This window comes from Cebus imitator, unplaced genomic scaffold, assembly GCF_001604975.1.
Source record: "Cebus imitator isolate Cc_AM_T3 unplaced genomic scaffold, Cebus_imitator-1.0 Scaffold39, whole genome shotgun sequence".
Classification (NCBI taxonomy): Eukaryota; Metazoa; Chordata; class Mammalia; order Primates; family Cebidae; genus Cebus; species Cebus imitator.
In genome coordinates, this window is record NW_016107354.1 from 4,662,147 (window position 1) to 4,679,409 (window position 17,263).

Genomic DNA, 17,263 nt, shown 5'->3' on the forward strand with positions numbered 1-17,263 from the left:
CTGTAATTTCAGCTACTTGGAAGCCTGAGACAACAGGTTTGCTTGAGTTCAGGAGTTCATGCTTCAGTGAGCTGTGATCACACCACTGCATTCCAGCCTGGGTGACAGAGTGAGACCCTATTTCATAAATCATTTAGCTGAAGAATTCAGCATCCTTAAAGCCCCCGATGCTCCCTTTCTAGTCATCAACTTTCTTCAAGCATTATGTCACTCCTGATTTTTGCCATTACAACTTAGTTTTTCTTGTTTTTGAATTTTAAATAGATTGAATCCATTATGTGTTTTGTTTTGCTTTTTTCCTTCAAAATTTCACCTGTGAGATTAATTTATATTATAGCACATAGCAGTAATCCATTTTCATTCTAGCTAGTATTCCATTGAATGAATCTACTGCAACGTATTTATTCTAGACTAGATGGACATTTATTTTATTTTCAGTTTTTTGGCTATTGCAAGTAATGCTGTTGGCACACTCTTGATGTCTTTTCTTGGGTATATATTTTGGAGTGAATTGCTAGCCATATGCATGCATATGTTCGCTTTAAGTAGATAGCACTAGATAATATTTTTTTTCTTATTTTTTTTGAGACGGAGTCTCACTCTGTCACCCAGGCTGGAGTGTAGTGTCATGATCTCAGTTCAGTACATCCTCTGACTCCTGGATTCAAGCAATTCTCCTGCCTCCGCTTCCTGAGTAGCTGGGATTACAGGTGTGTGCTACCACACCTGACTAATTTTTGTATTTTCAGTATAGAGATGGTGTTTCACCATGTTGGCCAGGTTGGTCTCGAACTTCTGACCTCATGTAATCTGCCTGCCTCAGCCTCTCAAAGTTCTGGGATTACAGGCATGATAATTTCTTGAAAATACAAAAAGTCTTATTAACTTTTACCTAACCATCAGCAATGTGTGAAAGTTCCAGTTGTTTCACATCTTTGCCAACAGTTGGTGGTGTCTCTTTTAAATCATTCTGGTAGCTGTGTCACAGTGTCTTGGGTTTGAGTAAAGTCATGAGCTCCATAATAACGTTTTGGCCAGTGATAGACTGCATATACAATACTGGTCAATAAAATTATAGTGAAGCCTATGTAGAAACCTGTCAATAATAGATCCTGTCGATGCATGACTGTATTTGTATTTCACTAATTAGATGATTCAAGAGCCTTTCATATGTTAACTGGGTATCCAGATATTCTCTGCTCAGGTCTTTTGTCCAGTTTTCTATCTTTTACTTAGCAATAAGTAGGAATTCTTTGTGTATTCTGAACATGTATATATGTAGTTTTGTGTGTGTGTGTGTGTGTGTGTGTATGATACATGTATTTATATATCTATTATTTATATATATTATATATATATATAAATATATTATATATATATTATTTATACATATATTAATATGTATTGAAAAATTTTTTTCCCAGTCTGTGGATTATTATATCTTTTGATGAAAATACTCTATATTTTAATGTAGTCCCAATTTATCAGTCATATACTTTGATTAGTGATTTTTTTGTGTATCTTGTTTAAAACGCTGTCTACCATCAAGGTCATGAAGATTATCTTCCGTTACTTTCTAGAAGTTTATTTTTTACTTTCAATCTTTAGACTTACAATGCATCTGGAATTGATTTTTCTGTATGATGTGATATATATCTCAAGATACATTTTTTTCAATATGTATTTCCAATTGACCAAGTTCCAGTTTTAAAAAAATAAACATTCTTTCTTCTTTGCACTGTATTGTCACCTCTGTTGTAAATCAAGTGACCATATATGTGTGGATTTGTTTCCAGACTTTTTGTTTTTGTCCATCGATCAGCTTGTCTGTCCTTGAACACTGATACCATATTCACTACTTCAATCATTGCAGCTTTATAATACATCTTGATATCTCACAGTATAAGTTTTTCAGCTTTGTTCTTAAAAGTCATCTTGGCCATTCTTGGTTCTCTGTGTTTTCATACAAAATTGAGAATAAATTTTACAATTTCCATGTACAAAAAAATCGTGGAAGGATTTAGATTGATTATTTTACTGACTTTATCAATTTAGGGAGAATTACATCTTTATAATGTTGAGACCTTCAGCCCATGAATATGGTATTTTCACCTATTTGAGTCATCTTTATCTCTATTAAGTTTTCAGAGTGGAAGTCCTGCATATATTTTGTTATATTTATTCCTAGATATTAGATTTTCTAATATTGCAAAGGAATTGTAAAAAAGGTATCAATTTATTTAAAGTTTATGTTTTTAATAGTTTATGCTGCTTCATTGAAATTCAGGTCATTTTTTAATATATTCATCCTTGTATCCAGGAACCTTGCTAAATTTACTTATTAATTCTAATAGCTTATTTGCAGATTCTTCGAGTCTTTAAGTACACAATAATATTATCTGCAAAGATGGATTTATTTATTTATTTCCAAACCTGTGCCTTTTTTTTCTTTTTCTCATGTTATTGTGCTGTCTAGGACCTTCAATGCAGTGTTAAATCGAAGTGGTATGAGTGGGCAGCCTTGTTTTTGTTCATGAACTCAGAGAGAAAATGTTCAACATATCACCACTAATGTTTTTTGTAGATACCCTTTAGCAGATTAAGGAAGTTTTATTCTAATCCTGCTTACTAAGGACTTTTTTTTCTCTTTTTAAGTCATGAGTGGATGTGGAATTTCATCAGATGCTTTTTCTGCATCTATTCAAATGATTCAGGAATTTTTTTCTACTTATTCTGCTAATGTGGTGAATTACATTGTTTAATTTGTGTGTTAAACCATCCCTGTATTCACAGATAAAGTAAATTTGATTGATTGTGTTTTTTTTTAAAAAAATGTATCATTAGATTCTGTTTGTTAATTTAAAAAAAAATTTTTTTGAATTTGTGTTTATGAGAGATTGTTGGCCATAAATTCTTACTTTTCATAATGTTCTTGGCATTATATTGGTATCATGGTTATCAAGAACCTTGATACCAAAATAAAATAAGGTGGGATATTTACATTTTCTATTTTCTTGAAAAGCTGGGTAAGATTAAGAATTGATATTTTTTCCTTTAATGTTTGGAAGAATGCTCTGGTAAAGCTATCTCACCTTGGAGGATTTTTTTGTGGACAAATTTTAAGTTATGGATTCAATTTCTTTAATAGTTTTAGTGCCATTTAGGTTTTCCATCTTTTCTTCTAACAATTGAATTACTTGTGTTTTTCTAGGAATTCCTTTTTCTATTGTTGTTCCTTCCAGCATTTGTGAGACTACTGAAAGCCCTATTTTACTTTCAAAATAGAAATCTTTTTGAGGATGTCTACTTGGTTTATTTCTCTCTTGGCCACTAAATTAGCAAATGCCTTTAGAGGAAAAGCAGGTCTGAATTGAAGCTCACTACTTTGTTTTTCTCATCACTTTGGGAACTTGTTTGGCCCTCCCTGTTTTCATAGCTCTGAACTCCAATTTTGGTCTCCCAGCCCCTTGGGATTATAGATCTCTACTGATTTCTGGCCTCTTTTGTGCTTCTCATCCTCTCTGCTCTATGCAGGTTATGACTCAGCAGAAAATTCCTAGAGGGAAAAGAGTAGAACAGAATGTTGTGTTTCTTTCAATCTTTTCTCTTAATTCTGGGTTCTTGGCCTTTTATGCCCTGGCTGTCTGGTTGTATTTTGAAGCCTTGAAATGTATGCTGTTTATATTTTTTTCAGCTTTTCTAGTTGTTCTAGACAGAAGAGTTGGTCTGACACAAACCAGTCCCTCTTAGCTGGAAAATTAGGCAAGCCTCTTAAGGCATTCTGAACCTATTTCTTCATCTACACATTGAGATTAATACCAGTTCCCTAAAAGGACTGATTAATATGTGCCTGGTACTCAATAAAAATGTGAGACAATATTATATAAATTTCAACAATAATAAATACTAAGCTGAACTTGTAGTGTAAGGCAGGAATCAGCATTTTTTTTCTTTAAAAATCCAGAGAGTAAATATTTTAGTGTTTGTAAGAAACAAATGGTCATTGCTACCTTCTGCCGCCCCTACTGCTGTTTCTCCTTCTCTTTTTCCTCTTCTCCTTCCCACTCCTCTTCTTTTTCAATAACCATTTAAAACACAAAAACTATTCTTAATTTTCTGTACAACAATCAAGATTTTGTCAAATATAAGTGAACGGGAGATAGGAATTTAAGTTCAACTTTTAAAATTGCAGCAAATAATTTAAATATATAATTTAATCTGACGTAGATTATCATATCACTCTATCCTTGCTCACTTCTCTCCTGTTTCACCCAGAGTAAAAGCCTTTGTCATGTATGTTAAAGAACTTACACAACGTGGTTCCCTCCTTTACTCTCTTTTACTTCTCTCTCTTTGTCTTCTACTACTTTCTCCTTCAGTTACTCTTTCCAGCTTCACTGCCTTCCTTGTTATTTCCCAAACAAGTCAGACAGGCCTCTGCCTCAGCTCTTTGCACTTGCTAGTCTCTCTGCCTGGAATGCTTATTTCCCACACCTTGTCATGTCTTTATATAAGCATTGCTTTCTGCATACCCTAACTATCCTCTTTAAAGTTGCACTGGGTTCTATCACGTCGTTTTTTTCCCTAACTTACTTTATTTTCTTTTTTCAGCAGGCTGTTCAAAATCTATTATATACAATCCTTTATTACTCATATTACGTAGGTTGGAATCCAATATTCTCAAAAATTTGGTCCCAACATGCCCTTCCAACCTGTTTTTCATTGCTCTCTTATATAATTTGTACTTTAATAATTTCACGTTCCCTGTACAGCATGATTTTACCACCTAAAAATTGTATTTTACCACTTTTATACTTTTATTTATACTGTGTACATTTTGTGTAGTACACTCCCCCAGTACATTTTTGTTTTGTTTTATTGTAAACAGTTATTCTCCCCTAACATTTATAAATATAATCCTACCAATTTTTTAAGGCCCAGCTCAAATGCTACCCCTTCCATAAAATTTCTGTTACCATCCAAATGGAAGTTTTCTATACCTCTTTTGAACTGTGATGCCATTTTGTCTGTATTTTTGTCTCATCACTTTCTAATAATAATAACAGTACTACTTTTACCCTCAGTTATATGTACTATTCATTACTTTATATGCTTTGCATGTGTTACCATATTTGTCTCTTTTCCTTCTTGCTAAGTACAGTTATTAACTCTGGAAATGATGTAAGAGGTAATCAAGTGAGAACTGTGAAAAGTGGAAAGAGGAAGGCAGACTGGCTAGGGACCCTAGTACAGGAGAAACAACCAGTGCCAGAGTCTCTTACAACTCATACCCAACAGCAAAAGGTGGTCTAGGCCTCCACTCTCAACCCGACAACATAAGGTGACACAGATAAGCTCATTCTTTCCCCCAGATTAAACAAGAGTCCTGCCAACAACACTAAGCAAGGCTGGTGGCTCTGGCATGGGAGAATTGATTTGGAGTCACTGGCAATCAGTGGCCAGGGAGAAGCATTCTCCTTCCCTCCTGAGCATGAGACTTCCCTTCCCCACTGAGAGATAACTGGCAAAGGGGATATCCTTACAAATGCCTAGCCCAGAAAGTGCTCTTTGTTCCTGTGCCTGGACACTCTGTTCTCCCCCGACAAGGTACCAGATGGCACAACCTGAGGAAGCTGTCTCTCCCCCAACCCTAAGGCATGAATATGGGCTAGTGGGAACCCTAGGGGCACCAAAAAAAAAAAAAAAAAATCAAACAGACCAAAATGATTGTGAATGCTTTGAAAATTAAATTGTCATCAGAAGGACAGCCCACAAAAGTAGGCCAGGGCCTGCATGATAAACCTAAATGAGGAGGCTGCCTTTTAATGTCAAAGATTTCAGTAGACCTAGAGTCTTGTAAGTTGTAGCCAAAATATTGAGGATAGAATAAAAAATCACCCATCATACCAAAACCAAGAAAATCACAACTTGAACAAGAAAAAGCAGTGACAGCCCTAAGATGAATCAGATTTGGAGTTATCTGGCAAGGATTTTTAAAGCGAACATCATAAAAATGTTCTAACAAATAATTACAAAGTGTCTTGAAACAAATGGAAAAAGAAAGAAAATATTAGCAAAAGAAATATTAGTTATAAAAAAGAAACAAATGGAAATTATAGAGCTGAGAAATAAAATGATAGAAATTTAAAATTGCTGGATGAGATGAATAACAGAGTGATGTCAGAAGGATAGAATCTGTGAGCTTAAGGAAAGATCAATAGAATTTACCCAATTTTTTACAAGATAGAGAAAACAGAAACAGAATGAACAGAGCCCTAGGGACTTGCTGGGCAGTATCCAAGAACCAACATTTGTATTATTATTGTTTGAGAAGGAGAAAGAGGGTGCAATTGAAAGAGTTTTGAAGAAGTAATGGCTGAAAACTTCCCAAATTTAGCCAAAAACATAATCCTACAGATTCAAGAAGGTTTCTGAACCCCAAATAGCATCAACTCCTTAAAATCTACTCTAAGACATGTCACAACTTGTGAAAGCTAAAGACAAAGAAAATATCTTAAAAAGCATCCATCCAGAGAGAAACAACACATGACCTATAGGGGAACACCAATTTAAATAATAGCAGATTTCTCATTTAAAACCATTGAAAGCCAGAAGGAAGCAGCAGAACACTTTTGAAGTGCTGGAAGAAAACGGCTGTGAATTCTATATCCAACAAAAGTATTAGTTAAGAATGAAGAGGAAAATATTGTGAAATGAAGGAAAACAAAATGAATTTGTCACTAAGAGATTTACCTTGCAAGAAAGACGAAAGGAAGTTTTTTAAACCAGGGATCACCAACCAGCACTTGTCTGTGGCCTGTTAGAAAGGGGGCCATACAGCCAGAGATGAGCAGTGGGCAGATGAGCATTACCGCCTAAGCTTTGCCTCCTGTCAGATCAGCTGCTGCTTTAGATTCTCAACAGAGCACAAATCCTATTGTGAACTGCACATGCAAAGGATTTGGGGTTGTGCATTCCTTATGAGAATCTAAGGCCTGATGATCTGAGGTGGAACAATTTCATCCTGAAACCATCTCCTCACACCCCCACCCAGCCTGTGGCAAAATTGTCTTCCACAAAGCCTATCCCTGGTGCCAGAAAGGTTAGGGAACCACTGCTTTAAACAGAAAGGAAATTATAAAAAAAGAATCTTGGAGTAACAGGAAAGAAGAAAGAACAATGACACGAGAAGTAATAGTGTGAGACTATAATAGACTATCCTTCTTGTGAGTTTCATGAATCATATTTGATGATTGCAACAAAAATGATCACATCATCTGATACTCAAGACAAGACAATTATACTTAAAAGTAGGCAAGGTAGAGACCTAACTCGTAGTAAGGTTTTCACACTTCACTCAACGTAGTAAAATGTTGGTACCAGTAGACTGTGATAAGTCACATATGTACATTGTGTTGCCAAGAGCAACTGCTAAGAAAACTATATAATGTAATACACTCAAAAACTCTATAAATTAATCAAGATGGAATCATAAAAAAGTTTCTGTAACCCAAGAAAAGCAAGAAAAAACAGAGGAACAGGTCTTTAAAAGCTGTTGGCAAGATGGCTGAACAGGAACAGTTCTGGTCTGCAGCTCCCAGCAAGATCAATGCAGAAGGTGGGTGATTTCTGCATTTCCAACTAAGGTACCAGTTCATCTCATTGGGACTGGTTGGACAGTGGGTGCAGCCCACAGAGGGCAAGCTGAAGCAGGTGGGAAGTCACCTCACCTGGAAAATACAAGGGGTTAGGGAATTTCTCTCCCCTAGCCAAGGGAAGCTGTGAGAGACTGTAATAGGAAGAATGGTGCATTCTGGCCCAGATACTGCGCTTTTCTCATGGTCTTTGCAACCGGCAGACCAGGAGATTCCCTCTGATGCCTACACCACCTGGGCCCTGGGTTTCAAGCACAAAACTGGGCAGCCATTTGCGCAGACACTGAGCTAGTGGCAGAAGCTCCCCCCCTCCCCAACAGTGACACCTGGAATGCCAGCAAGACAGACCCTTCACTCCCCTGGAAGGGGGAGCTGAAGCCAGGGAGCGAAGTGGTCTGGCTCGGCGGGTCCCATCCCTATGGAGTGCAGCAAGCCAAGATCCACTGGCTTGAAATTCTTGCTGGCAGCACAGCAGTCTGAGGTAGAACTGGGACGATTAAGCTTGGTGGGGGGAGGGGCGTCCACTATTGTTGAGGCTTGAGTTGGCAGTTTTCCCCTCACAGTGTAAACAAAGCCACTGTGGAAGTTCGAACTCGGCAGAGCCCACTGCAGCTCAGCAAGGCCTCTGCAGCAAGACAGTCTGTCTAGAATCCTTTCTGGGCAGGGCATCTCTGAAAAAAAGGCAGCATCCCAGACAGGGACTTATAGATAAAACCCCTATCTCCCTGGGACAGAGCACCTGGGGGAGGGGGTAGCTGTGGGCACAACTTCAGCCGACTTAAACCTCCCTGCCTGACAGCTCTGAAGGGAGCAGCGTATCTCCCAGCACAGCATTGGAGCTCTGATAAGGGACAGACTGCCCCTTCAAGTGGGTCCCTGACCCCTGTGTATCCTGACTAGGAGACATCTCCCAGTAGGGGCTGATAGCTACCTCATCTAGGAGAGCTCTGGCTGGCATCTGGTGGGTCCCTCTCTGAAACAAATCTTCCAGAGGAAGGAACAGGCAGCAATCTTCACTGTTCTGGAGCCTCTGCTGGTGATGCCCAAGCAAACAGGGTCTGGAGTGGACATTGAGCAAAATTCCAGCAGACCTACAGCAGAGGAGCCTGACTGTTAGAAAGAAAACTTAACAAACAGAAAGGAATAATATCCATATCAACAAAAAGGATGTCCACTCAGAGACCCCATTCAAAGGTCACCAACATCAAAGACCAAAGGTAGATAAATCCACAAAGATGAGGGAGAAACTGGTTTGAAAAGGCTGAAAATTCTAAAAACCAGAATGCTTCTTCTCCTCCAAAGGATCACAACTCCTCATCAGCAAGGGAACAAAATTGGATGGAAAATGAGTTTGACAAATTGACAGAAGTAGGCTTCAGAAGGTGGGTAATAACAAACTCCTCCAAGCTAAAGGACCATTCTAACCCAAGGCAAGGAGGCAAATAACCTTGAAAAAAGATTAGACAAATTGCTAACTAAAATAACCAGTTTAGAGAAGAACGTAAATAACCTGATGGATCTCAAAAACACAGCAGGAGGACTTTTTGAAGCATACACAAATATCAATAGTCGATTCGATCAAGCAGAAGAAAGGATATCAGAGATTGAAGATCAACTCAATTAAATAAAATGAGAAGACAAGATTAGAGAAGAAAGAGTGAAAAGAAATGAACAAAGCCTCCAAGAAATATGGGACTATGTGAAAAGACCAAATCTACGTTTGATTGGTGTATCTGAAAGTGATTAAGAGAATGGAACCAAGTTGGAAAACACTCTTCAGGATATTATCCAGGAGAACTTCCCCAACCTAGCAAGGCAAGCCAAAATTCAAATTCAGGAAATATGAGAGCACTGCAAAGATATTCCTTGAGAAGAGTAACCCCAAGACACATAATCATCAGATTCACCAAGGTTGACATGAAGGAAAAAATGTTAAGGGCAGCCAGAGAGAAAGGTCGGGTTACCCACAAAGGGAAGCCCATCAGACTAACATGGAATCTCTCTGCAGAAACCCTACAAGTCAGAAGAGAATGGGGGCCAATAGTCAACATTCTTAAATAAAAGAATTTTCAACCAGAATTTCATATCCAGCCAAATTAAGTTTCATAAATGAAGGAGAAATAAAATCCTTTACAGACAAGGAAATGCTGAGAGATTTTGTCACCACCAGGCCTGGCTTACAAGAGCTCCCGATGGAAACACTAAACATGGAAAGGAAAAACTGGTACCAGCCACTGCAAAAACATACCAAATTGTAAAGCCCACCAATGCTAGGAAGCAACTACATCAACTAATGAGCAAAATAACCAGCTGGCATCATAATGACAGGATCAAAATTAACACATAACATATTAACCTTAAACATAAAGGGGCTAAATGTCCTAATTAAAAGACACAGACTGGAAAATTGGATAAAGAGTCAGGACCCATTGGTGTGCTGTATTCAGGAGAGCCATCTCACATGCAAAGACACACATAGGCTCAAAATAAAGGATGGAAGGAATATTTACCAAACATGGAAAGCAAAAAAAAAAAAAAAAAAAAGCAGAGGTTGCAATCCTAGTCTCTGTTAAAACAGGCTTTAAACCAACAAAGATCGAAAGAGACAAAGAAGAGCATTACGTAATGGTAAAGGGATCAATACAACAAGGAGAGCTAACTATCCTAAATATATGTGCTCCCAATACAGGAACATCTAGATTCATAAAGCAAGTTCTTAGAGACGTACAAAGAGACTTAGACTCCCACACAATAATAATAGGAGACTTTAACACTCTGCTGTCATCATTAGACAGATCAGCAAGACAGAAAATTGACAAGGATATTCAGGACTTAAGCTTAGCTCTGGACCAAGCAGACCTCACAGACATCTACAGAACTCTCCCCCACCCACCCCAAATCAACAGAATATACATTCTTCTCAACACCACATCATACTTTTTCTAAAATTGACCACATAATTGGAAGTACAACACTCCTCAGCAAATGAAAGAGAACAGAAATTATAACAAACAGTCTCTCAAAACCACAGTGCAATCAAATTAGAATTCGGGATTAAGAAACTCACTCAAAACTGCACAGTTACCTGGACACTGAACAACCTGCTCTGGAATAACTACTGGGTAAATAATGAAACTAAGACAGAAATAAAGATGTTTTTTGAAACTAATGAGAAGAAAGACACAATGTACCAGAATCTCTGGGACACATGTAAAGCAGTGTGTAGAGGGAAATTTATAACACTAAATGCCCACAAGAGAAAGCAGGAAAGATCTAAAATCGACATCCTAACATCACAATTAAAAGAAATAGACAAGCAAGGGCAAACATATTCAAAAGCTAGCAGAAGACAAGAAATAACTAAGATCAGAGCAGAATTGAAGGAAATAGAGATATGGAAAACCCTTAAAAAAATCAGTGAATCCAGGAGCTGGTTTTTTGAAAAAATCAACAAAATACACCACTAGCCAGACTAATAAAGAAGAAAGAGAGCAGCATCAAATAGACACAATAAAAAATAATAAAGAGGAGATCACCACTGATCCCATGTAAACACAAACTATCATCAGAGAATACTATGAACACCTCTATGCAAATAAACTAGAAAATCTAGAAGAAATGGATAAATTCCTGGACACATACACCCTCCCAAAGACTAAACCAGGAAGAAGTCAAATCCCTGAATAGACCAGTAAGTTCTGAAATTGTGGCAGTAATTAGTAGCATACCAACCAAAAAAAGGTCAGGACCAGAACGGATTCACAGCCGAATTCTACCAGAGGTTTGAAGAGGAGCTGGTATCATTCCTTCTGAAGCTATTCCAAACAATCCAAAAAAAGGGAATCCTTCCCAAATCATTTTATGAAACAAGCATTATCCTGATATTAAAACCTGACAGATACACAACAACAAAAAAAGAAAATTTCAGGCCAGTATCCCTGATAAACACTGATCCAAAAATCCTCAATAAAATACTGGCAAACTGAATCCAGCACCACATCAAAAAACTTATTCACCATGATCGAGTTGGCGTCATCCCTGGGATGCAGGGCTGGTTTAACATACACAGATCAATAAACATAATTCACATAAACAGAGCCAATGACAAAACTACATGATTATTTCAATAGATGCAGAAAAGGCCTTTGACAGAATTCAACAGCCCTTCATGCTAAAAACTCTTAGTAAACTAGTTATTGATGGAATGTATCTCAAAATAATAAGAGCTATTTATGAGACACCCACAGCCAATATCATACTGAATGGACAAAAACTGGAAAGCATTCCCTTTGAAAATTGGCACAAGACAATGATGCCCTCTCTCACCACTCATATTCAACATAGTATTGGAAGTTCTGGCCAGAGCAATCAGGCAAGAGAAAGAAATAAAGGGTAGTCAAATAGGAAAAGAGGAAGTCAAATTGTCTCTATTTGCAGATGACATGATTGTACATTTGGAAAACCTCATCGTCTCAGCCCCAAATCTCCTTAAGTTGATAAGCAGCTTCAGCAAAGTCTCAGGATACAAAATCAATGTGCAAAAATCACAAGCATTCCTGTACACCAGTAACAGACAAATTGAGAACCAAATCATGAGCGAACTCCCATTCATAATTGCTAAAAAGAGAATAACATATTTAGGAATACAACTTACAAGGGATGTGAAAGACCTCTTCAAGGAGAACTGCAAACCACTGCTCAAGGAAATAAGAGAGGACACAAACAAATGGAAAAATAGTTCATGCTCATGGGTAGGAAGAATCAATATTGTGAAAATGGCCATTCTGCCCAAAATAATTTATAGATTCAATGCAATCCCCATCAAGGTGCCATTGACTTTCTTCACTGCATTGAAAAACAACTACTTAAATTTCATACAGAACCCAAAGAGAGCCCGCATAGCCAAGACAATCCTAAGCAAAAAGAACAAAGCTGGAGGTATCACACTACCTGACTTCAAACTATAAGACTACAGTAACCAAAACAGCATGGTACTGGTACCAAAACAGACATATAGACCAATGGAACAGAACAGAGTCCTCAGATATAACACTGCACATCTACAACCATCTGATCTTTGACAAACCTGACAAAAACAAGCAATGGGGAAAGGATCCCCTGTTCATTAAATGGTGTTGGGGGAACTGGCTAGCCATAAGCAGAAAGCTGAAACTGGATTCCTTCCTTACACCTTATACAAAAATTAACTCAAGATAGATTAAAGACCTACATGTAAGACCTAAAACCATAACAACTCTGGAAGAAAACTTAGGCAATACCATTCAGAACTTAGGCAATACCATTCAGGACATAGGTGGGCAGAGACTTCATGACTAAAACACCAAAAGCAATGGCAACAAAAGCCGTAATAGACAAATGGGACCTAATAAAACTAAAGAGCTTCTGCACAGTAAAAGAAACTATCATCAGAGTGAACAGGCAACCCACAGAATGGAAGAAAATTTTTGCAATCTATCCACCTGACAAAGGGCTAATATCCAGAATCTACAAATAACTTAAACAAATTTACAGGAAAAAAAACAACCAACCTCATCAAAAAGTGGGCAAAGTATATGAACAGACATTTCTCAAAAGAAGACATTTATGTAGCCAACAAACATATGAAAAAAAGCTTATCATCACCGGTCATTAGAGAAATGCAAATTAAAACCACATTGAGATGCCATTTTGCACCAGTTAGAATGGTGACCATTAAAAAGTTTGGAAAGAACAGATGCTGGGGAGGATGTGGAGAAATAGGAATGCTTTTACACTGTTGGTGGGAGTGTAAATTAATTCAACCATTGTGGAAGACAGTGTGGCAATTCCTCAAGAATCTAGAACCAGAAATACCATTTGACCCAGCAATCCCATTACTAGGTATATACCCAAAGGAGTATAAATCATTCTACTAGAAAGACACATGCACATGTATGTTTATTGTGGCACTGTTCACAATAGCAGACTTGGAATCAACCCAAATGCCCATCAGTGATACACCGAATAACGAAAATGTAGCACATATACATCATGGAATAGTATGCAGCCATAAAAAAAGGGTGAGTTCATGTCCTATGCAGGGACATTAATAAAGCTGGAAACCATCATTCTCAGCAATCTAACACAAGAACAGAAAACCAAACACCGCACGTTCTCACTCATAAGTGGGACTTGAACAATGAAAACACATGGACACAGGGAGGGGAATGTCACATACTGGGGTCTGTTGTGGGGTGGGGAGGCTAGGGGAGAGATAGCATTAGGAGAAATACCTAATGTAGATGATGAGTTGATGGGTGCAGTAAACCACCATGGCATGTGTGTACCTATGTCACAAACCTGCACATTCTTCACATGTACCCCTGAATTTAAAGTATAAAAGCAAAACAAAAACAGAGGAACAAGGAACAGAAGAAACAAACAGAAAACAATAAAATGGTAAACTTAAGACCAGTATTTACCTTAAAAGGATACAATATGAAAAAAAGGAAAAATGGACCATGTAAAAGGATTTGTCTGTGAAAATGATTTTTTTTTTACATGAAGTATTCCTGTTGTAATGGGAGATATTTATGAGTGAATTCTAATTACCTTGTATTGTAAAAGTGAAAGTCACACTGTACTCTCAGTAAATTTGTGATTTATTCTTTCCTAATTTCAACAGTTTTTAGGCAGTATTGAGGAAAGTTTACTTGCAAACAAAAATTGTTTTGTACGTGTTCCATTTGAATTCTGTGGTGGCTCAATGAGACCCTACTGAATTCTAATGAGTGGTTAAATTGACAAAGTTCACAGAAAAGGAGTATAAACTATAGAAATATTATAAGGAACATTTAGAATCACAATAATAAGAGAATTCAGGTTGAAGCAGCAATTAGAGGTGGGTTTTTTTGCCTATCATGTAGATAGTGATTAATTAATTTCATAGTTCCTAATTGTAATGGGGTATGAAAAAATAGTTGCTGTTAAATGCAATTAGAAGTATACATTTGATTAACATATTCTAAGGCAGTTTTAGAGAAATGACCAACTTTTAACATGTTAATTTGCATTCAGCAATTCAGATTATGGGAAGCTGTCTATAAGAAGTATGCTTAATTGTTCACAGTAACGTATATAGACCGGTGTTTATTTTAATGTTATTTGCAGTGGAGAAAGGCTAGAAATAGCTTGGTTATGTCCTGGTATCAGAAAATGTTTTAAATTAAAACCTAATATATATTAACACTTCACAAGAAAAAGAAATTTCACAAAGAGCAGATACTATTTAGCTATATTGGTGTAACTTTCATATTTCTCAGTTCCAAAATATATTGAGGATACTTTAATAAAGAGTTTTTTTGTGAAATTATTAATTTGAATAATTGTTAATTCCAAACATTTCCAAATGTAAGTTCAAGGTTCAACAAAACAAACACAAGTAACATTTAATTTATTGTTCTGATTGTTAGTCCACTTATTTCTATGGTTAATCAAGTTGAACATCACATATGTGTATTTTCAGAAACTAAAAGTCACCTCATATGTTTACATCAGTAACATATTCTAATTTAAAAATTTCTTTTTTGCCAATTTTTTAAGGCCTAGACTGATGCTACCCTGTCTTTGAGGTTTTTGTTAATTATTCATCTTTAAGTTATTGCTATCTCTTTTGAACTCTGATTTAACATTTTTCTGTATTTTTATCTCCTCACTTTCCATAATATTAATAGTAATAATACTTTTTTTGTACTTTAAATCATACATTATACACTGCTTTATTTGCTTTACCTATATTACCAGATTTTTCATGAGCCCATAATAAGGTAGACATTATTATGATTTTACATTGAAGAAACTAAAATGTTCAGAAGTTAAATACATTACTCAAGATCACATAATTTAGGTTAAAGTTTAGGTTTCAAATTCAGCTATGTTTGCTACAAAACCTTGTCACTATGTTAGGCTGCCTCATAAGTGAGTAAGGCAAATGAAATAAATGCTTTGTGTGTTTAAAATAAATTTTGTTATAAAGGAAAGGAAATAATTAATGAATTAATGAAATGTTCAAATTGCACACTTTAAATACAGTTTGAATTTTATACTAGTCATAAGATCAGTGTTAGTAATTAATACCATTAAATATGAGATAATCAGCTAATAAAAAATTAAGAAAAAATTAAAATTTACAGTTATTTGCTACATATGTATATATGTTTTAAGTTAGAATTATACCATTTGTTATATAATTTATGCCATGTACAAATGAATGAAAGTTTTACTTTTTTTCTTTCTAGAATCCTGGAGGCGGAAACGGAGTTGATCTTTCAGTGCTAAATGAGGCTCGCAATATGGTGTCAGATCTTCTGATTGATCCAAGCCTTCCACCACAAGTTGTTTCCTCTCTACAGAGTATCAGTAGCTTAATGAGTGCTTTCTCAGGTTCCTGTAGGCCAAAGATTAATCCTCTCACACCATTTCCTGGATTTTATCCGTGCTCTGAAATAGAGGACCCAGCTGAGAAAGGGGATAGAAAACTTAACAAGGTCAAAATACAAAAATCATGCAACCCTATTTATCAAATGTAATGATATTTTCAAATTAACTACTCCTTTAAAGTCTATATAAAATACAATTTTCCTTTCAAGCACCAGACATAATATAGAGCTGCTTGGGATGTTATAGGCCTTTATAAGCTGAAATAATTATAGAAGAGTATTCAGTTTTTATTTTAAATACATTGCTGTGATTAGTAGTTATAATTTGAATGGTAACTCTGTATTATTATTTTTGTTAAGAAGTAGGCTACAACAAGCAAATTTCGTTTCAGGCTTGTACAACAAACTAGTAGTCAAATCATGTTATTGCTCTATTTTATTCTTTAGAATCCAGGAATTGTTCTTGTTGAATCAAGAAGAAATGGTCATTATAATATTCATTTTATGAATTACACAGCATTATTTTAAAATTATTTTTATGTTTTTTGAACCTTCTTTTCCCCCCGTTACCTACTGTAGATTACTGTAAATCAGTAAGAATTGATTTTTCTATCATTAGAATAGAGGATTAATTTCACTTTAAAATATTAATATTTCAAAATAGGATTTTCTTTAGAAAATAAATACTGTTTGAAATGGATATGCATTATCCTTGTTCAGAGTGTGTTTACTTGTTTTATTTGACTATTATCGATATCTTTGACAATAGCTAAAATCATAAAACTTCAAAACTAGAAACATTTAAAAAATTATTTTACTCAACCACTTTATTCCAGATAAGGAAACTAACCAAGAAAAGATGAAATTTGTTTCATTTAATTTTGTCAATTGTAGTAAAGCTTATAGAACTTAGAAAGAGGTAAATACAGTTTTTGTAGGGATTCTGATCATCAGTTAATTTTATCAGTTGTCAGCATTGGGGTTTAGAAATGTTGAAAAGTTAAGCAAACCCAATTAGAGGAAAAGGATTTCAAAAGCATTCATTACAATCTGGATCATAGTTATTTGATGCTTTTATTTTCTTAAAGTTTATGTAGTAGCACCTACATTAGTCAAACCCAATTAATTAGTGCTTAGTTGTATGACTTCTGTTTTAGCACTCTACCTTATAAGAAGGAGGTTAATCACAAG

General features: G+C 36.0%; 1 protein-coding gene across 6 annotated transcripts in view; it reads left to right on the forward strand.

The window, feature by feature from the left end:
* Positions 1-17,263, forward strand: part of PDE3B (phosphodiesterase 3B) — a 204,505-nt gene that overhangs the window by 119,434 nt on the left and 67,808 nt on the right. For all 6 annotated transcript variants that reach the window (XM_017525608.2, XM_017525604.2, XM_017525607.2 and 3 more), the window contains exon 3: positions 15,932-16,180. In XM_017525608.2, the coding sequence (XP_017381097.1) occupies positions 15,932-16,180 (249 nt within the window). The remainder of the gene's footprint in view (positions 1-15,931; positions 16,181-17,263) is intronic.